We start from the raw sequence: 25,628 nt of genomic DNA on the forward strand, positions 1-25,628 counted from the left end.
GCAGTTGTGCTTGGAGAGTGATCTCCAAAGCATGGGGGTCAGAGGCACTTGGTACCCCACAATGGACATTTGTGACTGTCCCCCAACCTTTCTCTGAGGTTGAGGGCTCCCATTTTGGGGCTGTGGGACGGAGTAGGCAGCTCTTGGCATTTTGAAAATAATGAAGTCTATATAAGACCACTTACAAAAGAGACAATGAACTGGGTAGCGACCAAAGGATTTCCTTCGTATATACAAGCACAATACAGTTTACACTCCATAAAACATCAAAGGAGGAGACATGAGTTGTCCTTTGAGTTGTCCTTTGCAAACAGCAGTGGCTCTTACCCTTCTCTGGGATGTGGATTCTTGAAAATCTGATGCAAGTTACAAACCCTCGCCCCAAGCAGGGCTGGGGAGGAATGCACATAGAAGCATGCATTGAAGATTCTGCACACAGACCTCAGAAGCCCACTACGGGCCGTTGGTGGTGATGGCTCCTTGAATCCCTGATACTAAACCCTTCCGAGTTGGTTAAATACCTAATGCTCCCTGTAAAACCATCTACACGCCTTCAACTTTGTTCTTGTTTTTCAACTCTCCCAGCCCTTGCTTCCTTCCTTCATCTGACCCTGGACAGAGTGAGGTTGAAAAAGCCCCCAGCCTACCATCCGCGGATGAACTCGCCCAGGCAGGCCCCTGTGGCCTCTCCAGGCAGGGCCCTCCCGCCTTGCCACCTCCCCGGCCCCGGGACAGCGACACTGGACAGCGACACTGTCCGCCCTGCCTGGCGGCTCCCGCTCAGCCCCCTCGGAGGAGGGGAGGCAGATGCAGTCTCACGGTTTTCTTGGCGGGCTCCTTTTTCCTCCTCTTCTCCGAGTTGCTGTGGTAGGGCAGGTCGCGGCCACGGTAGGATGGGCCGCGGGTCAACTCCAGCTCGCTGTAGGGCGGCAGCGCGTCGTCGGATGCGTCCTCCTGTTCGTCCTGCGACGAGCCGGCCTTGTAGGTGCCGGGCGGCGACCACGCATAGTAGGAGGCGCTGCGCGGGCCAAGCTGCGCGCTCCGTTTGGACGGCGTCTCCAGGCTGCCGCCTCGGCTGGCGCCCTCGGGCCTCGGCTGCCGCTCCCGTGCGCCGCCCAGGTACGAGTGGTCGTATTTGGGCGCGGTGCCCGGCGTGCGGCTCACGAGCCGCGGCAGGTGCGCGTCCTCGGTGGGTCTGCGGCGCGCGGGGCTGAAGGCCCAGCCGCGGTCGGTGTCGGTCAGGGGCTCGCGGCTGCGGCTGCGCTGGCCGTAGTACTCTTCTAGGGAGTCGTCCTGGTAGAAGCTGCCGTGCGCCCGCGACTCCGAGCGCTCGAAGCGGCTCCCGCCCCGCGCCTCGTGGCTGTTGCCTTCGGCCCGATGGGGCCGCTGGCCGTAGGAGTCAGCGAAGGCCGCCAGCTCGTCCATGGAAACGGCCGGCACCCCCGTGGCGAAGTTCTTCCGTGACAGCATCTCGGATTTGGAGCGTGGCTGGCTGCGGGCAGAGGAGGAGGGGGTCAGACGGTCAGTCCCTCCCTCGAGCTCGAGGCAGAGCTCCAAGATCACCAATCGTGTCCTGGGGCTGCGCTCAGGAGACCTCGGCCTGAGCCTTAGCTCTGCTCCAAGCTGGATGAAGCATTCCAGGCTCCTCTCACACCCCAGAACGTCAAGTGGGGGCAACCGAGTCTATCCCACTTGTGTGCCACGCATCAAAATGGAGTCGTGTGGATAGAACATATTCTGTGTCCTATGGAATACCAACACACCGTGGGGCTGCCTTCTGGTCATTATGTTGTGACCTCTCGTTGACAGCCACACGTCTCCAACATCAAAGCCAGCGCAGGTGTCGTCAGTACACACACTTATGGTCCCAGGAATCCCTGTAATGTATGGTGACACACAGAGAGGCCTTTTCTTCCCTCAGAGCCGAGGGCCAATTTACCTACTGGGGCAGGAGGGGAGAGGGACCCTTGCAATTTGTAAGGGAAAGGCAATGTCGACTGTCTTTTAAGGTAAAGGACAGATGAGTGGTGAAGGTGCTATTTAGGGGGAATAGCAAATCTTAACCTCCCACAATTGTTGTGGGAGACCACATCACCTGGGTAAGTGCCTTAGCACCTGGAAGTTTCCATTTTTCGAGCTTAAAATTGGGGACATTAATAGTAGCTGCCTTTTAGAGTCATGAGAATTAAATGTAAGAGAAATGTTTGGCATTTTATCTTTCATATACCAAATGATCAAAAATGAGGGAGATGGCCAGGCATGATGGCTCACGCCTGTAATCCCAGCACTTTGGGAGGCCAAGGTGGGCGGATCACTTGAGCTCAGGAGTTCAAGACCAGTCTGGGCAACATGGCAAAAACCTGTCTCTACCCAGAAAAAAAAAAAAAAAAAAAAAAAAAAAAGATGTGAGATGATGGGTGGGATTCTTTAAAGGTTATAGGATAAAAATATGAGAAGGGCAGAGATATATTAATGTTCATTAAAGGGTCTAGGGGACCCATTTCAAAGGTTTTGAATAATTCTACACATGTCGTCACAAGTGTGTCCTGTCTTGACAAATGTGAGATGTTCAATATCCTGTAGAAAGAGAGATGTGTCAGGATAACCTGGAATGGGAGACAGAGATACTACTGGATGGCATCTTCCTCTGCCTCTGATCTACCCTGCTTTCCAGCTCCTGCCCCCTCACACCGACCAGACCTGCCCCTCACAGCCATCACCTGTGCCTGAAGCTCTCTCGATCCTCTTTGTTATACTCCATGGCTGAGGGCCCGCGGCTTGCCCCACTGCTGCCTCCCATGACACCTGACCAGTAGTCAGGATTGCTCTCCAAGTCCCCAGACACAGGGAACTGCTTGCTTCTCATCTGACGGAAAGATTGGCGGAAATTGCTGTCCTCCTCATGTAGGGAACTGAGTTCTGAGATGGTGTTGTTATCTGCAGGGACAAAACCAGGCATCATAGAACTTTCTATGTGTTACTCTGTGTTCAACAGGAAGGGAATCCTGTTAAGGACTGAGACCCTAGGCTGCAGGAAACTCCCGCCTCATTCCTGTCCAGGGTGGGTTGTAAACCTGAACTAGTGGTGTTTGCATTCTTAGCCCAGCAGGTATTGGCTCCAGTTTGAAGCCTACTTGCTTATAGAGAGGGAGGTTCCTACATGCTCTGTTCTTGGAATAGGAGAACAAGTTTGTTATTGTTGCACCTAAGGCAGGCTTTCCAGAACTCAGGCTCTCTGTTGCTGGCCTCCTCCTAGTAACATCATCATCCTTGTTCAAATGTTTTCTTCTTCCTTTATAATTCTGTGATGAGCTGTGTTGATCCTAGGCATGTTAAGCCAGAAACAGAAAAAGAGAGACAGAAGCCACAGATCGCAGCATCTTCCTTACTGCTGGCTCAGTCCTAAGATGGACCTTCAGAGCCAGTCCCGCCATATGCTGTAGAGGCACCGCATTCTGGCCTCCTTTGGCTGTGCCCCTCCCCAGACAGCAAGAAGTCCACAGAATACTTGAACAGTCAAGGGGAAACATGTACCTAGTATCCATATACCCACTGCCTTAGCCCATGCTCATCTAGGAACCTGGAAGATCCTGCTCAAGTAGCACCAAGCCTACTTTCAGCACTTGGGCAGACCTCTTCCCCTCTCCCAAAAAATTTTTCCAGGGGTATGTGTCCATGAGTGGCTAGGCCAGCATTTTGGAAATACAGGAAGAAAAGGGGGTTGGGCTGTACTTATACCTGTGGGCCTTTACTTATACTCTGACCCCAGCCCAAAAATATAAACGGGGGTATCTAGTCACAGCTTTCTAATTTCCTAAAGTGGCCTGATTAGCTTTTTGCAAAAGCAGTTGTGAACAAGGACCAGAATCACAGTCTGGAAAGGAAAAAATAAACAAAAACTCAACTATTTATTTATACAACTTTGAAATGTATTGAATTTCACTGTACTTAAAAAATAAATCTAGTGAATCTATTTGCAATGTAACTGAATCCGTTTTCTAAAATCCTTTAATTAGAACTTCAAAATATTATCAGAAACAACATTTACCAAATTTCAGGCCTACCTGTTGAGTGAGAGGTGGGCCAAGATAAGATGTGGAAATATGTGTCTCAGATTCCCTCTACTTCCCCCGCTCGCTATCCCCAGGAGTCCTTGGAGGAACAGGGGATTTTTGCACAAAGATGAGGGAGGGTCTCCCAACACAGCCTCCTAGTTCTGTTTCACCAGGGACATGGCATTTACCATGAATCCCATTCAGTTTAATCGTGCAATCAGTTGATTTTTAATTATAATTTAATGTTTAACCTTTTCTTCCATGTAAAAAGAAGGGACTATGCCTATTTTAAGGAAAATAACTCGGATACTATTGATTACTAAAATCTAGAGCTTTCCCTTTCTCATGATCCCCATGAATTCCAATATCCCAGGGATCACACAGAAGAGGCTTTTAAAATGCACCAAATGAGCCTACTGAAAAATAGCATTGTTGGCTCAGAACTTTCCTTAAACTTCAGGGAATACTTCACTTTTCTCATTTATCTAGATAGTGAGGACGATCTATGTTTCACTATTCACAGTGATGGACTAAGTTGTATGTTGTGCTAAAATTTCTGCCAAGTTGAACACAAACATCGACCTGCCCCCATATCACAGACATCCATAATGTAACTCTAGGATAGGGGTAAGCAAACTTCATTTTGTTAAGGGCCAGAGAGTAAATATTTTAGGTTTTGCAAGCCACATTGGCACAACTATTCAATTCTGCCACTGTAGCATGAAAGCAGTCATAGATGCAACATAAGTGAATTGGCATGGCTGTATTCCAATAAACCTTTATTTATAAAAATAGGAAGTGGGGCTGGGCATGGTGGTTCATGCCCACAAAATCCCAGCACTTTGTGAGATCAATGAGGGAGGACTGCTTGAGCCCGGGAGTTTGAGACCAGCCTGGGCAACATGGCAAGATCTTCATCTTTATAAAAAATAAAAAAATTAGTTGTGCATGGTGCCACACGCCTGTGGTCCCAGTTACTGGGGAGGCTGAAGTGGAAGGATCCCTTGAGCCCAGGAAGTTGAGGCTGCAGTGAGCTGTGTTTGTGGCACTGCACTCCAGCCTGGATAACAGAGCGAGACCTTGTCTCAAAAAAAAAAAAAAAAAAAAAAAGGAAGTGAAATATATTTGGCCCAGGAGATATAGTTTGCTGAGCCCTGTACTAGAACTTCCCAGACCAAAAACATCCCCCAAACAACCCCCACATTTAGAAGGGCAAAGCAAATGAGGACCATACTGGCTAGCAAATTCATGAGCCTGGACCTCAGACTCAATTCTTACAGAATCTATTACTCTCCTGCCCCAACCTGAAACCATGAGATCCATTTTATAATGAGATTTCAAGATTGCCCACTTCCATGATTCACCCCACGGTTTACTATGTTCTTCAGGAATAGGACTTCTCAAAGTAAACAGTATTCCTATTTTATCTCTATGCAGTTATTATAATATTAACTTGCAGGTTCCAGGAGATCAGGGTTTCAGTTCTGGCACTGGCACTGAGTACTGGCGCCTGTTACTTTCCCTCTTTGCCTTAGTGAAGGGGATGGATTCAACAACCTCAGAATCCCTTCCAACTCTAGCATTCTAAAGTCCTATTAGCTAGAAGGCTATGGTCTCTGAACAGAACGGAGCCAGGGAGCCATCCACATTATAGCCATGGAGCCATCCACAGTTAGCTCAAGTGTTTCTTGTGGAAAGAGCACAGGACTGGGAATCAGAAGAGCTGGAATCTTGTCCTAATTGTGTCACTGCATCCCTAGGTTTCTCTTTCCTCATCTGCACCACAAAGTGCAACAACTACAAAGGTTGACCTAGGCCATCTCTAAGATCCCCTTCGACTGTAAGAGTACCTTATGGCCAGTAAGCCCCTAGAGGCCATTTTAATCGAGTAGAGAGACAGGAGACATCACCTAAACCAGAATTCTTCCTTTAGTTTTAACCTTAGCTGGTTAACTTTTTCTCTGAGCTGTGAGATTCGCAGATTTCCTGCACAGACTCCTCTGTGGTCCCTGACTCACTCTGTCTCTGGCCCCTTACAGGGATCCATGACAACATTGTTACAACTAGCTTGTCAAGTGCAGTGACATCTGCATTCCTGACATTCCAATCTGGAAATGGTCTTTTTATAGTCAGTGCGGTGGGAGGATACAGCAATGGATACAACGCAGACAGGATGAATTTAGAATTGCAAACTGGGTGGAATATGTTGTCCTTAATCTGAATAAAGCTCCTCTAGTCTGGGACTGTTTCCCCAACAATTCCGTCAAGTCTCTCGTTAGTTCCAAGAAGAGGAGGGTAAAGAGACAGCGTAATGACCTCACTTCCACACCCGCCAGCACCCTCTGATAATGAGCTTGTCCATGTGGGACCTGCCCTGTGTTACCTCCCATGATACATGATAAGTTGGAATCCACCCCAAGAATCAGCTGTGTCAGCTGCAAAGTATCCAAGGGCTGGGGCTGAGTTAAGGGTTGGGGCCTGGCCACTTCAGACTTAGTATTCAAAAAGTTCTTTTGATAAGAGGAGCAGCCTCTTTGCTTGCCCCTTAATCTCTGTTGTTTGGCATCTTTGAGAAGTGACAACCTCTTTTTTCCAGATTCATGTGCCAGACTTGTTCTTTTACTTTCAGGAGGCCTCCTTGCAGCGAGTTGGTGATTGTATTGTCCAAGGTTAGGGCCCTTCACATTGGAAAAAAACTGATACTTAAGCTTCCACATCTTAAGACATTACTTTGAATATATTTTAAAGGGAGTAGAAGGTAAAGACTATTTTAATAAAGCATTCCAAACCCCAGGATAACACAGCCCCAGCAATACTGATTGCCCCATGGAGAGAACCAACACACACCAAGATGCTACCGAATTGCTCTATTCTTCATACCAGAAGACCTGTTTTTCCCCTGTGTACTGAGAGCTACTTTCTTCAGTAGTGTCACCAGTACCCCTGTTAATTCTAAGCCTGCAAGCTCAGGGCTATCCAAGTTTGGTGACCCCCAAATCCCCTTAACATACTAACTCCTGCATAATGCACAGATCACAGAAAACTAACAGATGCTCACATCTGCCTCTCATCCTTCTGGCTGGATCAAACTGAGCCAGCTCCTTCTCAACATAGTACAGGACCTTCATGGAGTCTCTCTCTTTGTCAGCCTGGATCCGGTAACCTTTGCGAACTGTTGAGAAAAGCACAAGAAGGTGAGCTGAAAAAGGAAAATATCAGGAGAAGGAGGCCTCCATTTATTTTACCAAGTAAAAATAGGGTTTCCAATTATAACAACTCTTGTTGAAATCACCCAGAAATAACATCTATATTTATACATATGGGACCATATCTGTGATCCCCTTTATCAGATGGCACCACTGGAATGGAGGACCTAAAGGTCAACAACAAAATTCCATTACAGTGTATTTTTAGTCATTTGTTAACCTCTGCTTCCTATCTGTTGACCTCCTACAGCTCCACTTAGCGCTCATCTTCTCAATGCTTTCACGTTCCATTGGAGGAGTGTATTCACACTAAAAAAAGACCACTTTCTAGATTGAGGGCATGTGTCACTCTGTCTGAGGATCCCAACTTCACTTTGTGGTAGCACAGGTAACTTACAGATACTCAAACATCAAGGACCTTGACAAAGTTGGCCTGAAAGCTTTGAGTTGCCTAGAAGATAGTGCAAAAATTCCTTAAACTGAGTTGTATATAAGAACTAGTATTAATTTCTAGACCATATACATAGTAGTACAAAACAAAATTCAAACTATGTGGATTTTTAATTATGGTTCCATTTTATTTCTTCAGCATTTTCCTTTTAGAAAAACGAATACTGTATTTTAGACATGATTAATTTGACCTGCTGTGATGTGGTTACAAGCAGCTGTTATTTTCAGGGCTTAATAAAAAACAAAACTAAAGCAGGAGAGAGAACAACATCTCCTACATCCCTATCACTCATATTGTCAGAGACAAAGGCTATTTAAGCCCCATATCACTTAAGTATCAGTCTAGCCCAATACCAGCCCCAAGAGTGATAGATACCAGTGGGCCTAATGCACAGATAAGAGGAAAAGGAAAAAAATGAAAGAGAGAAGGGAATGATGGGATGGGTATTGAAAAATAATGGTAATTAGTCAGTACTTACTGGGCACTGAAAATGTGCTAGGTACTGTGCTAAATGCTTTACATGGACATTTGTTCCTCAGAACCACCTGAAACAGTACTATTATCAGCCACATTTTATGTTTGAGAAAATTTTGGGTCAGAGGGGTTTCATAACTTGCCCAGGAAAAATTTAGCAGTGCCAGGGCTGGAACCATGTAGTCTGATGGAAGCTTAACCATATTTGGGCATCTTGCCTCTCTAGAGTCTAGGAAGAGAGGTAGTAAGAAGAGAAAGGTAAGAAAGACAAAGAAGGAAAGCACAGAGTAAGAAATGCTTTAGCTATGCCATGGGTTGTATGGTTTGCACAGCATGGTCCTATCTTCCAGCTATTTAGGACTTTTCAATGGGATGTAAGCTAGTGACCCAACTCCAACATTCCCTGTTCCCAAAGTGGGGCAAACACCATAAAGAAACCATATGACTGCATGTAAATCCAGAGAAAACCCTGCTGTCTAGTGTCTGGCCACGTTACCCTGGCTGCGGACAAAGCCCTCCCACACGAGCTATTTACGTGGAAGATTAAAATATAAAATTCCAAACCACTCTAATTGTAGTCCAAGCGCTAAAAACAGAAGTCACCCACACACCCATTTGCAGGTGCACTGATTTTCTATATGAGAATATACTGGGCAGTCCACATTCATCTCAAATTGTGGAATTACTTAGAAAAAAAATTAATGAATCTCAGTACACACTTTTTAGTGGCACTTTCTCTCAGAGGTTAGATCCATAATCCTTGCGTGGAAGTAATGATTAGCAGAAATACTTGTATTTATCAAGCTAAACATTCTTCCATCTCTACAGAGGCATTTACTGAGTTGTACAGACAGTTCAATTAAAATGCAATTATCCCACGGAACTTCTATGTTTGTTTTGGAGGCAGTTATGTCTGATGGATGAGGCTCTGGCCTGGGAAGTGAGGAACTGGGCATCATGTACACATGCTGTGCTATTTATTGAGGGACCTCAAAGAAATGGTGACCTATCTAGGACTCAGTTTTCATGTCTATAAAATGCAATGAATACTTCCCAACCTTTAAATAGTCTCTTAATGATGAGAGGACAACTAAGACCAAATCAGTGGAGCACTTTGGGTTCTCTGTCATTATCAGGAGCTGCTCAAATACTGCCTCAGCCAAAGGGCTTTCTTTGATTCTCATAGCTTGAAAAGTTCTCTTTCGCTAACTTACAAATTATTCAGTTTGATTTTACTATTGCCCTTAATATATTCTAGTTTGTTTCAAGTTATCTGTATGAATGTCCAATTTTCTCAAAGATTCTTGAAGGAAAAAAATCTTTATGGTTCTAGATCTCCATGTGCCTAAAACCATGCTTTACACATAGTGGGGAACTTAAAAAATGTTCGTTGCACTGCTGTCAGCCTGGGAATTGGGGCAGGGTTAATGGTTTCTTTGAAAAGTGCATTTTCAGTAGAGTTTTCCTCTCTAGACTGCAAACTTCCTGAGAGCAAGGACTAGGTTCACTTCTGTATCCCCAGCACCTAGCATAGAGCCTGGCACATTGTAGACATTTGAAATATGTGTGTTTGTAATGAATGAAGGAATGAGTGAATGAATGAGGAGAAACTGGGAATAGAAACCATAAGAGATCATAACATATAGCAGATGAGTCCATATGGGTGGCTTATTGGAGAATTGTGACCAGGAAGGGAAAGGCTTGGATCGTAGAAAAGTTTAGATAAGTATCATGATGATGATGATGATGATTTATTTTTTAAGGAAAACTAGCAGGTCTGCAGGCATTATGAAAAGGGCCTACCCTACCTGCAGCTGTGGTTTTATCGAGGTGTTCTAATTTGTGAAGCACTGTTATGGTAAACATTCAGTGATACTGAGCTAGAGGTCATGGGGGAGGGGGCCCATAAAGTTGTTGCTACATGGAACAATGTACCAGCTGTGCCCTGGTGGAGAGAAACAGTCGGTGAGAGATGGCTGCTACCCTGAGAAGCAGCTGGAGGATCCTCAGTTAATTGCCACTTGGACTACAGCACAGTTTTCTATGTCATTATAACAAATTACACTCCTCATTATGATACAGATTTGATTGTGTATGCAGAGGTTATCATGTCCCTGAAAAGTTACAGTAACCATTTATAGCCTCAAATGAAGATGATGGTTTTGCCTTCAGTACTGGCATTATAAGGAAACTCCACTGTACCAGATACTTTCGGCCTTTATTTCTTAGTCACAGCAGCCATGACTTCAGAAATCTAAATTCCTCTAATTTGTCAAAAAAGACGGAGGCAAAGTATTGATCTTTTGACTTTAGGAGTATCATCCATTTAGTTTCAGTAGTTAAAAACCTGGGCAACCCTCCTTTTAAAAGCTATTGGACTTTTTAAAAATGATAAGCTACAAGTTGAAATACACTAAACTATTCTCTGATCCTGGTAGAATCTAGCTCTATGTCACGTATATTCTGAGGAGCATATGAAACACCAGAAAACCTTTCCTGGTCCCTCCTCTCCAAGGATGAGATTTTCCTTTCTGAGCTGGCATCATGGATCAATCTTATAATATACTGCCTTGTATTACTTACTATTTTATTTCCACTTACAAGCCCCAGCGACCACCTGGTAGACTGTAAATTCCTTGTGGGCAGGTAAAATTTGCAGGCATTCATTAAATTTTTCTTGATTTGAAAGCAAATAACATGGTGTCAAATTGATTTTTATCTGTAATTTGTCTGAAGATCAAAGAACTCTCTGGGAAATATGGTGATGTTTTAACAAGAAATGTCCTAGACTATTTAACAATAAATGTCCTAGACTATTGGCCAAAGTTCAGCGTATTTGGAAAATGACTTTTTTTTCCCCAGTGATGTTTCAGTTTAAGATCGATGGATGATTTATCTGTTTTCAAGTTCAGTCTGGCCCAAGTCCTTTGGTTGCTGTGGCTCTTTATACTTCACCTCCTCTAATTTATTAGCCTTGCCAACTTCAATTTTACCGGAGAGGGGATATTGGGATATTCACTCTGATGCCAAACTATAATTTTAAAAATTCGTATTGCTGAAGGATTTTCGCTGATACTTTTGACCCAATTAAGGCTTAGGAAGTTTTCAGCTAATTTCCCCATTACAGCCAAAATCCAACTTGTAAAACTTGCAAAAGAAGTCTCTGAGGCAGATACTCATGGATATAGCCTTGTTCTTCCTGTCCTATCTTAATAAGCTAAGTAAAGCTGTTTATGGATGATGGAACAGCTGCCAGATTCCACCCCCAAGGTGACAGCAGCTCAGCTGTGGGAGAAGTGATTCTTAAAATTTGCATATTCTCTGTGTACATACAGTAGGCATATATATAGATACACATCCTTATTAATTTTGAAAATGACATTTCAAAACCCTACTTGCCTACTCAATTCTTTTGCATGAAGAATGGGTGGAGGACAGGTAGATGTAGAAACAAAATGGATTAGAGCAAAGCAGAGTAGCTCTGGAAGGACCAGGTGGGAGATAATTGTGTTAGGCAAGGTGGGAGGTAACGGCAGCAAGGACTAGGACAGTTTCAGTAGAGGTGGAGGAAAAGAAACCAACTCAAGGTTATTTTGAGTTACAATCGAAAGGACTTGGTGACCAACTGGATGAGGGAAGTGGGGGAGAAGGAAGGGATAAGGATGAAGTCTCTGCTTCTGGTTTGGGCTAAAAGGTGGACAACAATGCCATCCACTGAGATAAGATATGTAGAAGCTGGTTCAAAGTGAAGAAGCAGCAGATTAATTCAATTTCCGAGGGGCTGAGGTTGAAATGCCTACAAAACACCCAGGTGGAGAGATCCAGAAGACAGCTGGATATATGGTATTGAGGAGCAAAAGAGAGGCTGGAGATAATGATTAGAAGTCATCAGCATATAGATGATGCCTGAAGCCACAGGAGTGAATAAGGTTTCCCGGGGAGAGGACCTCAAACAAAACAGGAACATCTGGAGGATGCACAGTGAAAGAACACCCAGCATACACGGAGATCGGTAAGAAAAATTACAAAGTACAGTGCTGAGAAAGGCAAAGAAAGATGAGCGCCTTAGAGTGGCAATGCTTTTGAGAAGTCAAGGGAAGTAATAATTGAAAAGCATCCATTAAATTTAGCAATCAGACAATCTTAGCAAGAGCTGGTTTCTGGAGTGGTAAAAGCAATAGCAAGATGGAAGGGAGCCGGGGAGTTGGTGACAGCAGAGGGAAAGGAAACATTTAATATTCAAAACTCTTTCAAGGAGTTTGGCTGTGAAGAAGAGTAAAGGGACAGGAAAGCAACATCTGAGGACCACAGGATTTTTGTGAATTGTTGTATTTTAATGGGAGAGATTTTAGCATATTTTGAATGCTGACAGGAAGGAGTCACTAAAGAAGAAAAGAATGGAGATGTGAGGTGGGAACAGGGCGGAGTGTGGGTATTCAACAGAGAGAGAGCCTTGACAAAGCTGCAAGGGATGGATCCAGAGCAGCACAGAAGCAGGCAGTCTTCTTGTATGGTAACAAGGTCTCAAGCAGCTGCCATGAAGAATGTGAGAAGGAACTAGAGTGCCTCTTACCATACAGGAACCAACTGGCTATACTATATATAGTTCATCAAAGACGCCCTTTTCAACCACACAGTGTTGAAAAGACTATTGTGTACAAATGTAATCTGAAAAATTAGTGTTGTGAAATAATTACCCTAAAATGTAAGTACCATATAAATATAAAATAGGCTAAATTGACATTTTTGTAAATTAACATTTCTTAACATTTGTAATGTTCTTTAAAGAATAATCTACATGGAACACTGGCATAAGTCACCTTGGTTAAAGGAGGACTAGCCAAACACCATCACTAACACTCCCCATGGGACCATGAGCACAGAAGTGTGTCTGGTGAGGATCATGAAGAAGTCTGTTCTGGCTCCACCAGCCAGATCATGACAGCATGGGCCAGACTAGCTGCGGTGACACTGTTCACCACCCTTCCTCTTTTTCCTTGCTAACAGAACCCTGATTTTGTTCACTTCCAAAGTAAACAGTTGTTTAGGCCTAAGAGGTGAGTCTTGAGTAGTTCAAGCCAATTTTGTTTATGAATAGGCATGAGCCTAATTCTTGCCGATAAAACTAAAAGGGAAAGTCTGCTGGAAAAGTTTTTCTCACTCTTGAAAAAAGTGGTACAAGGAAGAGAATACCATTTTCAATCTCTGAATGTGCTTAATTACCTGGAACTATGCAGTCATTAAGAGATCATGAGGTGAGCCAGCTGAGGAGGACAGGGGATGTGCTCAGGATAACAGAACAAAAGACAGAAGAAACTAGGTCCTTCAGGGCTGCTACCTGAACTGTTCTATTAACCAATCCTGGAACTACCTTACCTTGACATTTCTTGTTATGTGAAATAATATATTTTCCTATTTTAATGCCACTTCTAATTACAATTGGTTAGTATGGCAGAATGCGACCAAAATGGTCGAACTGCAACGAAGAGAAACTGGGGAAAAGATAGAAAACGAGAGAGAGCAAGTACTTGCTATTCTGTGAATATATGAACAGTTTTGTTAGATAACCCATTAAATAAAAAATAAGGGGGAAAGGATTCTGGTGGGAAGAAAGATTAGAAAAAAGGCAAATAAAGAGTGTAAGTTCCACCAATGTCTCTTTTGCCCACTTCATCTTTCATGGAAATGGACTATATTGTCTTTATTTCTCTAATTCCCTGTATGTCACTGATCATTAACTTTTACTTCTCAGTCTGTGACTTATTCTGTATCAGATGTCAGAATTCTACTAATAGCTCCTGGGAGAGAAAAATACAAATCCTAATTACTCGCTGAGGATATCCACTCATTCTACAATCAGGCACTGGCAGCTCATTAGGTGGGCTAGATACCCTTCCTCACTTCACAACAGAGGCAGCCCAGATAACTCCAGGGAAGAAATGTCTGTTTTACCAACCCTAGCGGCTCATCTACATTTAGGGATTTAAAAATCACCTTCTAAATGTATAGCACATACAATACTAACCTTCACTACTCTGTAATCCTGTTCAAATGCCTCCAGAAAAGCTATATTTTAATGCCCCTCCACCTCTCCACCCTACCCTGCCCCTCCACCTATACCTCCTACTTACCCCTGCCTATAACCACAAGTTAATAGTGCCTCAAATGGGGGTAACCTTCAACTAAATCAGCTCTCCTTACCACTTATTTCAATTCCGTCTATGATCTATGATCTAGACAACTTGAGGTCATCCTAAAGCCTCCTTTTCCTTCATTCCCCAATATCTCATTATTTCTTTCAAAGTGTCTCTCAGCTTTACCCACACATTTCACTTCCATTGTCTCCATCATAATCTAGATGCTCACATATCTCAACCACTTCAACCACACCTTAGCTCATGTTCTCTGGCTCTACTGTCTCCCGCTTGCCACTCCCTTTGTCATGGTGCCACCTCTGCCCTCAGGAGTCTGCCCACAGTGGCTCTCACACCAAGTCCCAGACCTTCTGGAGGAGTTTCAAGGCCCTCTCCAATCTGGCTCCATCATATCCTACCTTCTTCCAGTCAATTTGACAAACTGGACACTGTCACATACTCACACTATGTTCTCCCAGCTCTGGGATTTCATCACGCTGACCTTCCCACTTGGAGTGCTCAGTATCCCCTGAATGTGCTTTCCTAAATCCTATTCATTCCTCTAGGCCCAGCTCAAATTTCACCTCCTCCCTGAAGCTTTTGTAACCAGTCCAGCTCTTTCTTCTTTGAACTGATTGTCTTTAGCATACTCTTTAGCATCTGATTGTCCTAATAAAGGTCCATTCTCTCCTTGACCAGGCCATGCTGCTTGTCAGAGAAACCATGTCCTACACTTCTTGCAGGCCCTCACAGTACTAGCGGACTCCTGTAGGTAGGGATGAAACAACTATTTGCTAACTGAATAATCAACATTCAAGGGATACCTTGTCTCTTTTCTTATAGTTTTAGTAATTGAGGAGCCTAGGGAGAAGGCAGGGGTCAGCAACGTCCTGTAGCCCTTGGAAAGCATGATATGTACCCCAAAAGATATCTGACATAGCTGGAAGGATCCCATTTCTGGAGCGGAGAAAACTATTTTCCAAAGACACATCACTGAACTGACTGTTCTTAACAACAAGGAACCACTATGGGGGCCCGAGACAAGCATGGGGCAGGGCAGTCTGGAACTACATTTACCACTGTGGCTTCCTCCAGTGGAGTCACTTGGTGCCAAGGGAGGTGGATGCGGCTTGTCCATCAGCATGCCAGATGAGGGGGCTCCTCCCAAAGGGACAGAGGGGATGGAGTAAGGGCCGGGGACACCGGAGACAGAGGGAGGGTACCCGGCCTTTGCTGCTTTCCCTGCTTCATACACTGTGGAGGGAGAACAAGAGCAAGAGAGATTATGTCGTCCCACCCTCCACAACCCTCACACCAAAAATCCCTGAGGATGCACTTCAGGGAGCTCCTGGATGTGTGTATGTGCACGTGTGAGTGTTTGTTCTCCTAGAACTGAACTGATTAATCAGAATCACTGTCCCCCACTCCCTTGGACTCCTCCAGCTCCACCAAACGGCAACGACATAAGGAATTACGGTGTTCAGTACCTGACAAAGAAGTAATTAAGTGGTTCTGGGAGCTGTCACAGCAGCATCCCCAGTGATGGCAGCAGCCCACTCTTCCCCACACTGTCGGCCCCTCTGGAGGCAGCCTAGCACAGGGGCTGCCCAGGGCTGCTTCAAGGAGGATCCCGAACCTTCTCTTGAGAAGGAAAGCAAGTAATGGGCTTGCACATTGTCCCTGCTCTGTGATTTCAAAAGCAGAGCAAATAACCTGATTCTTCCTAGAAACTGCTTTATTCCTGAAGATACTAAAGATACCTGGTGTACCTCTCTCTTTCAAGACGTGTTTGGTTTATGGAGGGGTACCAAACTTAATGTCTATATGGGCTTGGCCAGTAAGGTAAAAATTGTGACTCCTCAAATGAGAACTAGGCCCTATTGTAGCCCATGTCATCATGGGAGTAAATAAAACAAATCTGTGGCAGGGTGGGTGCCCAAAGGCCACAGTTTGCACACTCTTCTTATATAAAAAGGAGGTTCTCTGCATGGGAAAGGAATGACCAGAGAAGTTTCCTCTAGTTTGAATGCCTCAGGGAGAGGGAACAGCTTTCCCCCATAACTGCACCACGCCAAACCCGTCCTTCCATTTTACCAATAGTGTCCATGAGAATTCCAAATGCAGGGAGTGACAGGTATGGATAAGAAGTGTGGACAGGTGTACATAGGTGAACAGGCAAATGAGAATGGTCATCCCTGAGGCCAGGGGCATCCAGCGGAGAAGAGTCTGGAATGACTAATCTTGGGGGTGGCAGGACAGGAGGTGGAGGAAGAACCCAGCGCACACAGCTGTCAGACACAGGTAGACATTTCTCTCGATTGCTCTGTCTCCCCACCGGTCACTGTACTCACAGGCTTGAGGGCAGCAGCAGGACTCTGGGCAGCAGGGACAGCGGACATAGCAGCAGCAGCTGTGAGGGCAGCACTGGCACCAGCAGATCCCCACCAGGACGAAGAAGAGGAAGATGCCCAGGAGCACCAGGCCAACAAACACCCACTCTGGAAGGATGCACAAAGAAATCCACACTCGAGGCAGCCCACCTCCAGGGCAGGGTGCACTCTGATTGGCATCTCCCAGTGAAAGGGGGAGAGGAGGAGGGACCTAGGGAAGAAAGCATCTCTTAACAGGAGACAGAGACCCAATACTCAAGAGGAACTCTGAGAGTGAGAAGCGCAGACCCTCAGTCCAGGGGAATGGAGAAGAGGGAAGAAGGTTTTCTATGTTACATTGGGCACATGTGGGGATTTCAGAGTCCTATACTGGGGAAAGGATTTACACTACTGACTGTAGCATCAGAACCAGGATGGGACCAGAGCTGAAAGAATCCTGGCTGGGGGGAGCGAGAACCTTGTCTGTTGGGCTATGAAGTGGTGGGTTCTGTGAATACTTATTTATTTATTTATTTTTGTCAAGTTAATCCTCGCTATATAAGTCCTGAGGAAACGGTCTCTATGTCTAGGGGTCTAGATGTAGTTTATAGTTAGGTGGTTCCAGGCCCCTTATGTAATGTATTCACCTGCTTTCCCTGCTGATTGCCCCTAGAACACCTTTCCTGTACTCAGCACCAGTGCTGAGATCCAAACCTTTTGCTTATACCAGGACAATAATCCATGGCTAGAGAAAACTACAGACATGGTCTCCATAGAGAAGACACTGTCCCCATGAACAGATAATGAGTTTGGTTTGATCACACTCAAGCTACCCATACTAGGCAGCCAACCTAGCCAAGGGCTCAAGTGGCTCTGAGCTTGGATAAATGGCAAGGCTGACATGTATATGTGGGTATGTTTGTTAACTCTGCCTCTTTCACAGCTCTCCCAGAAGCTGAATGTGAATTCCATTTCATTTGCCCACCCAAAAGATTAAGAGAAAGGAAACAAATTGCAAGTGGCTTAGATAAAAATGACTATGGCCCTCAGGTGACTTGTCTCAGCATCATACGTTAGAGACTTGGCTACAGGACCCAACTTCCCACTGGAGGCCTGGACAGACTGGGGAGAGCCATGCTTTCCTTGAAAAGCCAAAAAGACTAAAGCAATTCATTTTGGTTAAAAGCCATCTATCCCAAATCCTTTTGCAACTGAACCTCAAGCACACATTGTTTTTCTTAGATTTTGATTACTAAATATTCCTTCAATTAAATGGACATTCAGCTGGGAGCTTGAGAATATGTTATTTTTATTAAATAATGGGTTGTATAATAATGGTTAACAAAATGACTTTGTTTAGAGGAAACAAACAACATGTTTCCTGAATGTCCCTCCTCACTAATCTTTCTGAAATACATTCTTAATTTGAATGGGAAGGCCTTGTGCCTGGCTGGAGTGGCCTGGAGAGCATTCATGCCGAGGACAATCGATAGCAGAAGGCTTTGGCCTAAGCCTTAGTAACAACACAATAATGTAACGTAGCCTGAGATAGATATGAGCTCGTAGGTTTAGATGAGCTGTATGAAGTGGTGGCTACAACTTGGGTCAAGCAGTCAAGGATAAGATTGGAAAGTTATATGTGAGAAACAAAAGAATATTATCTGTGAAAGGATTCTTGGAATCAAAGGGAGGGAAATTTAGTCCTATAGGGCCAGCTATGAAAAATACAGTAACTCTTTCTGGAGAGTGGGAGATGTAACAGCCTGGGAGATGTAACAGCTAGTTTCAAGCACTGCAATGTAACATTGTTTTTGTGATGAACAAATGCTTACAAATGGAGGGAATTCTGGATAAGGGGATTACAAAGAGTCATACATTTGTGTCCTTGGGAGCAACATCAGTAAAAAGAATGTCTGTGTTTGGGTTGGTCACCTAATGGAAAGGGACTAGAATTCATAGAAGAATAATTCGTGAAGCTCAATGGTGAAGACTCTGGATATTTTTAAAAATTTGAATTAAGCTAAAAACCAGGCCGGGCGCAGTGGCTCAAGCCTGTAATCCCAGCACTTTGGGAGGCCGAGACAGGCGGATCACAAGGTCAGGAGATCGAGACCATCCTGGCTAACATGGTGAAACCCTGTCTCTACTAAAAAATACAAAAATCTAGCCAGGCCAGGTGGCGGGCGCCTGTAGTCCCAGCTACTCAGGAGGCTGAGGCAGGAGAATGGCGTGAACCTGGGAGGCAGAGCTTGCAGTGAGCTGAGATCCGGACACTGCACTCCAGCCCGGGCGACAGAGCGAGACTCTGTCTCAAAAAAAAAAAAAAAAAAAAGATAAAAACCAATACTCAGGGATATTTTGTATCTTTGTTGCTGTTAGGCAGCTCTTAAAACTCTGGCAGAAACCCTCCAAGACAAGACTAAATCATCTCTTTTCCTACTGTTTGAGTTTAGATATGTTCTTCCCCACAGTTCATTCTTGCTCCTCTCTGTGCCTCCCTCAACTGCACACCATAAAGGTGCACCAAACTGATGTTGGCTTGTCTAGGCTGGTGGATTCAACTGAAGGTACATAAAAAGCAGAGATGCATATTTGTCCGAGATGTCCTTCACATATGGTCCGTGGACCTGTAGGGACTCAAAGGGACTAGTAAGTCCCTGAAATTGTGTACACAGTGATGTAGGTCTGCAAATGTGTATTTTTCAAGGGAGGAGGGGTACACAGCTTTCCTAAGGTTTGAAAAAAGTTTGATGATGTTATAAAAGGCAATTCAGAGTAACATGATTGTACAATAAGGAATCGGTAAACATATAACTTAGGAAATAAGGAAGGCAGATAAATACTGATTCTATTAAAAATACTTTTACGCAATATGGGTACAGCTGAAATACTGAAATGGGCATGGAGATTGCCAAAGAGCCTGCATGCCTGACACTGAAGGACTGGGTTGCCAGCTCCGCCTATTTTTAATTATCATTATTCTTTTAAGGCCTAGTAACAGAAGAAATGCAATTTAAAAGTCCTTCCAATGGGTTTAGTTAATCCTGGAAAAGATCAGAGACATACAGATAAATGTGGAAATAAATTAAAGAAGCAATTAGCGACTAATGCAGAAGCAAAACAGATGGAATAACAGCAAATCAAGCAAATAAAGAGTTAAATGACTGAATACCTGGCATAATCTCCACAGCAAAACTGGGCAAGAGATCAGCAAGCAGCCCTGTCCTGCCTAGAAGAAGTGGAAGGAAAAGAAGAAGGAAAGTGGTTATTCCAAAGGAAAACATAGCCTAACGCCTGGTTCCAGTTGGTACCATCCATACGTGGGGCCATTAGTGCATGCTCTTTGTGGTATGAGAAGCACATCACCAAAGCTAGGCTGAGACAAGAGAATGACTTTCTCTCTCAATCTTTGGCAGCCATCTAAGTGAACTCTGCACCTAAACTAAGCGGAAGCAGAAACAGAACTTTCTCTCCAACTATTTATAGGAGGAGGAAATCTCTGCTTGAGCAGACTGACATACACTATCTCCATTCATTTATACATCCGTCTCCCATACACTTCATTGGAAAGTCAAGCCCGTCTGTATCCAAATGTTCAATCTACATTTTCATACATCCATACACAGTCCTATGTCCATATAAAAACAAAAGTACATATTTGGTTTTAACTCAGAATTATCTCACTACATGATTCTATTTGTGGCCTAAAGATATTTCAATGATTAAAATTTTCATAGGCAAGGGAAAGATAAAACTAGATCAGTTACACATTCCTCTACACTCCTTCTGGCTTCTGAAATACACTGTACATATGTAGATGGTATGGCTTTTCCATATGGCACCCACAGCTGGCATTATATGGACCCAAGTGCCTTCTGCATAATATGGCAGAGAAACTTAAAAGCTGGAGTTGGAACAGGTGCCCCTCAGGGGCTCTGGGAAGCAAAGAGCTGTGCAGGAAACAAGAGGCTGGAAGACATAAGGGAGCAGATTAGTCCATTTTAAAACTAGACTGATTTACAGAAAGACATGATGAATGCTTTCATCATGTTCTCATATCAAGGTGAAGTCCTGTTATGAACTTCTTCCCCTGACATTATATCTCTACCACACTGAAGCCTTGCTAATAAACTAGTAGTATTGTAAACAACTAGCAAATTTCCCTCCTTTCAGACTTGTGATGATGGTAAAATGTCACTGTAGCACCTAAACATGCAACTAAATTCTGCTTCATTTAGGTACCTGACATATACCTCTAGAACAGCACCATCCAACAGAAATATAATGCAAGCAATGTGGATAATTTTAGCTTTTCTAGGAAGTACAATAAAAAGTAAAAAGAAACAAAGGAAATTAATGTGATACTATTTTTAGCTTATGTGACTATCGCCAAAATATTGCCATTTCAAGGACATAGTAGACACATGTTGCTATTGGACAGCACGGCTCTGGCAATCTGTTTCATGCATATAGATATGGCTCATTTAGAAAACAACTCCTTCATATTAAAGTTTGTTGAGGTGCATTAGAGAAAAGGTTACTCATGTGTGTGGTTCATATTTTAAATCTAAAGTCATGGTTGGTCACTTGTCCCTTCCTCTATCAAGCCACCCACAGAAAAGAAGCTCTGACAAAGGTCAAAGAAAAAGGGGCTCCTCCAGGACACTAGGGGAGTATTTTGGAGCTGGGGCAAGATTTAGTGAGTGGAGTAGAGGGGTCTTTGCTCACTTTTTCTTGGCTCTCCTCAACTCTACAAGGCCAGTGTGGTAACATGTGTCCTAGTCTATGTGGGTGATGGTCCCATGTTTAAAAAAATAGTGGGGACCAGAGTATATTCCAAGATAAGGAAGTATGGGATGGGTGACTTAGGCCAACTCTGCTTTTGGCTTTGGCAAATACAACTACCTTTTTTCTGTCCTCCATCTCATGCAGCTGACATGGTAAGATGGCTCCGCTGCTGGCAAGGTCTCTTGGAAGGACAAGTAGGAGTCAAGTGGGACATTGGAAAAAGGTGTCTTCTCAGGTTAGTCTTTGACCTAAGCCTTCATAAAAGACTAAGAGGTGCCCCTAAGGCTTACGCAGTTCCCTAGGGTAGGAAACTAGTACAGATTTGGGGCCAAAGTTTGAGAAAGTCATTAAGAGACAGCATGCATTGGTCTCCTCTGAGTGTTCTCTATAAAAATATCTCTTGAAAACTCAACAAGGGAATAAACAGCTAGTCAACGATTTGGCAATTTGGGCTCCTGGAGATTTCTTAAAGGCCAGGCAATAATCAATGACCAAGAAGTCAATACATACTGATTTTTAAAAATCCAGTTATCAGATACATACTTGATGGTGGGTTTTTGTGTTTTTTTCAATCTGCATAATTAGCACTTGTAAATATATATCTTGGTGTATCTTGTAAAATCAGAAACTTTATTAGTGTTTACTCTCCACTTCTCAAGACTACCAATGTTTTAAACATCTCTGGATATGCTATGGTCCAAATCATTACTTAAATTCATGATAGAAATGTCATTGATGATATAAGCTACCAATTTGTGGGCTCTCACAGCAAACTGACTGTGATAATTAACTATAAAAATCCATACATTCAAGGAGGATGTGGTGCTCATACATATTATATAGAGCATGTTATATTGGAAAAAGCAGTAGACTGGGAGTCAGAGTACTTAGGGCAACTTTATCATTACCTCACTTGGTGATTACTACAGGCAAATTACTTTCCCTTTCAGGGTCTCAGTTTTTTCATTAGTAAAATGAAGGGGTTGAATAGAGTAGTTTATAAACAGAAAGACCATCTATCTTAGTTTGTCTAGGACAGTTGTGGATTATGCCTGTGGTCCAGGTGTAATTTTTAATAGCACCCCTTTTTACTCTCAAAGCATTTTAGTTTGGACAATTAATTATATGGTCATTCTACTTACATAACTTTTAGTACCCAAATCTGATACTCAGTGATTGGAGTTAAAAACTCAAATGTCTATGGGGACCAGCAGGTAATACAAATGAGTACAGCTGGCCAGATGTAATACAACAGGGAGTAGCTAGAGACGTTATTAGGAGGCTGCTACTAGTCACCCCTAGCCACTTGTGGCCCCACAGAAATGTGTCTTCAGTGTTTCAGATCATCCTATTTTTCAATATTTTCCAGGCCCCAGATTTTATGTGAAATATCTTGATTTTCAAATGTTGGCAACCAATTATTTTTAAAACACTGGGTGAGCCATAGACAATATGTCTGCAGGCTGTATAGAGCCCAGAAATCATGAGTTTGCAACCTCTGAAGGGTATACACACACAGATAAATTTATGGGATGGTAAAACACAAAGCTACATTTTCCCATAGGCTGTTTAGGTTACCTTGAGGGTATTCTAACATTACTTCCACACACAGAATGATAGTAAATACAAGATCTAGTCACCTATGTTCAAATTAAAATTGGAAACAATAGTATTACACACCAAATTGCTAGCCTTTCTTACTTCTAGGGAGCTAGAATGGACATCATGGAAGAACAATGAAGGAACTTGCATTATTTTTTACTTTAGACTTTTTTACTTTTATAATTGAAAAAATTAAAATAAGGAAAGGGTGTATCAGACATATGGACAGGTGATTCACAAAGCTTGTCACTCCAACAGGAAGACATACATCAGGCTTCTCATTCTCCCTGAAGCAACAGTCAACAGCTGATGCTTCAGAAGGTGAAGGCTTCCCATAATGCACCTGTGTAGTGTTAGCCGCAGGGTAGTATAGGTGGTATGTGCAGTAAAGTGGGCGAAATTAAATATCTTCAGAATTCAAAACATAGTAGGAATTTTGGGAGAGCAGACAATACCAATATATCATGTCAACAGCAGAGACGGTGAAAAGCTCTATAGTTTTACACCATTACTTATATTTTATTGGAGCTAAAGGCATTTTTTAAAGTGGATTTATGCTGGAATCTTGTATTTCTGAAAATATTCCACTTCCAGCTTCTTCCCTAACAGTTCTTAAGAAATGCTATTGCTAGTTAGAAATGCTTTATCTTTTCTTCTATCATAATCAATGAAGGCCTGATCTTAGAGAGTCTAAACAATTGCAGTAAATACATCCCAGATTTCAGCAGCACTTTACCAACACTTGTGAATCACTATCATTCTTCCAGGATTCTGTTTAAGAGTGGCAATTACAAGTCACTTTAATGTCTGAGGAAAGGATGGAAAGCAACCCCTGCAAATAGAAGGCCACATTTACTCTTTTCAAAGCACAGCTCAAACTATCAGTGGAGAATACAGTTTTTATGTAAGCACTCCAACAGTTTTCCCCAAACCTTGCAGAATCCATTACTTTTAAGAAATTTCCACATGAATAGACCAAACGAATCAGGCATACTAATACTTTATACATGCACACACACAAGTGCCAGTTTCATATCATACTGTCACAAACACTATCACATTCACACACTTTGGATTAAATAATCAGGGTAGAAACATGCATTGTGAATAAAATAACTTACCTATCTTACCTATAAAATTCCCCATTTCAGTTGTTTTCTGCCACTGCCACTGCTGAAGTTATCCTCAACTGAACTCTTTGTACACATTCCTGCAAACCAGCTCGCGGTTGGAATGTCCCTCATTTATTCATTCATCATTCATTCATTCAACAGTGAAATTTATATTTAGCTAGGTGGAGACACAGGGGACAACAGGTGTTCCCTTGAGACACTTGAGAGGCTCACAGTCTAGCCCAGACAGAACTCAGCTTTAGTTATCTGCTTCTGTGCCGCAAGACCTATTAAATCTTCCCACCAAATTAATGTTCATCAGCCCTCTTTGCATTTTTGACATCAGGTTCTGTCTGGGTCATGGGGCCTTTCCCTAGAGACCTAGTCCTTGCCTGGTTTTCCACTTCTACTCAGAACATTATCTTTGCACATTTCACAACAAATCATGTCCTAGTGGCATTTCCCCAAGTTTTTCTTACACCTTTTTCTTGGTAGGTTAGCCCCCTCAAAGCAAACTTTACTTACTTTCTTTGCTCAGATAAGCATTTGAACTGCTTTGTTCAATTCCTTACCACATACAGTACACAAGACTGAGATATGTTCTGACAGAGTCCTGTAAGAATGCTGCACTAAGAAGGTGCTTCCTCATCCATGCTCCCTAGGACCACTGCACATGCCTGCACTAAAGCACTTACCTCGTGGCTGCAGTGGGCCTTTACTTTTACATGTGCCTCCACTAGCAAGACGGAAACCCCTCCGGAGCAGGGACTATGCTCTATGCTTGGCATCTCCAGAAGCCCAGCATGAGGAGGCACCTCACCCACCCATCAGGAACTTGAAGTGTTTCCAGTAGCAAATCCCTTTGTTCAGTAAGCAGGGTTTCTAGCTGGACTTCTGATTTGCTGCTCATTATAGTGACTTTATCAACCTCGGGTGGAAATAGGCTTTTAATGAAAATATGAAAGAACTATTCATTTCTTCATGCAGCATTATTCTATATACTGCAGAATGTTTAGCACTTCTGAACTCAGGGAAGAATGCCAGGAGCATTCTCCAGTCACTGGAATATCCCCAAATGCCATCTTGCTATCTAAGGAGACAGAAGCACCACCTTACCCCACACCAAGGAGCTGAGAATCACCAGCCTAGTGTATTTTTGAGGAAGTCATTACAGAGATACAATACACATAAAAATTTCAGCCAAAAAGACTGTTTTGGTCTCCACTCTTAAAACTTAAATCCAAGGTCTAATCATTTCCAAGCCTCCAAAGTTGCAATGGAAGGTACAGAAGTTCAGGATTTAGGACAAACTTGTTTTCAGAACCTGCTTACTTAATCACTTGACAACACATTGTTTAATGCATTGGAACTTAGGAAAAGGAAGTATAACATTTCCTTTATCTTTATGACACCACTGCTGACAGCAGAGTTATCTCC

The 25,628-nt window shown here is 43.4% G+C and overlaps 1 protein-coding gene across 1 annotated transcript in view; it reads right to left on the reverse strand.

The window, feature by feature from the left end:
• Nucleotides 1-25,628, reverse strand: part of ILDR2 (immunoglobulin like domain containing receptor 2) — a 56,403-nt gene that overhangs the window by 1,130 nt on the left and 29,645 nt on the right. The window contains exons 4-9 of the mRNA XM_023207069.2: nucleotides 19,862-19,918; nucleotides 16,672-16,818; nucleotides 15,398-15,574; nucleotides 7,114-7,227; nucleotides 2,721-2,937; nucleotides 820-1,492 (exon numbers count right to left, since the gene is read on the reverse strand). Coding sequence (XP_023062837.1) covers nucleotides 820-1,492; nucleotides 2,721-2,937; nucleotides 7,114-7,227; nucleotides 15,398-15,574; nucleotides 16,672-16,818; nucleotides 19,862-19,918 — 1,385 coding nt within the window. The remainder of the gene's footprint in view (nucleotides 1-819; nucleotides 1,493-2,720; nucleotides 2,938-7,113; nucleotides 7,228-15,397; nucleotides 15,575-16,671; nucleotides 16,819-19,861; nucleotides 19,919-25,628) is intronic.

Source organism: Piliocolobus tephrosceles, chromosome 1, assembly GCF_002776525.5.
Source record: "Piliocolobus tephrosceles isolate RC106 chromosome 1, ASM277652v3, whole genome shotgun sequence".
In the NCBI taxonomy this organism is placed as follows: Eukaryota; Metazoa; Chordata; class Mammalia; order Primates; family Cercopithecidae; genus Piliocolobus; species Piliocolobus tephrosceles.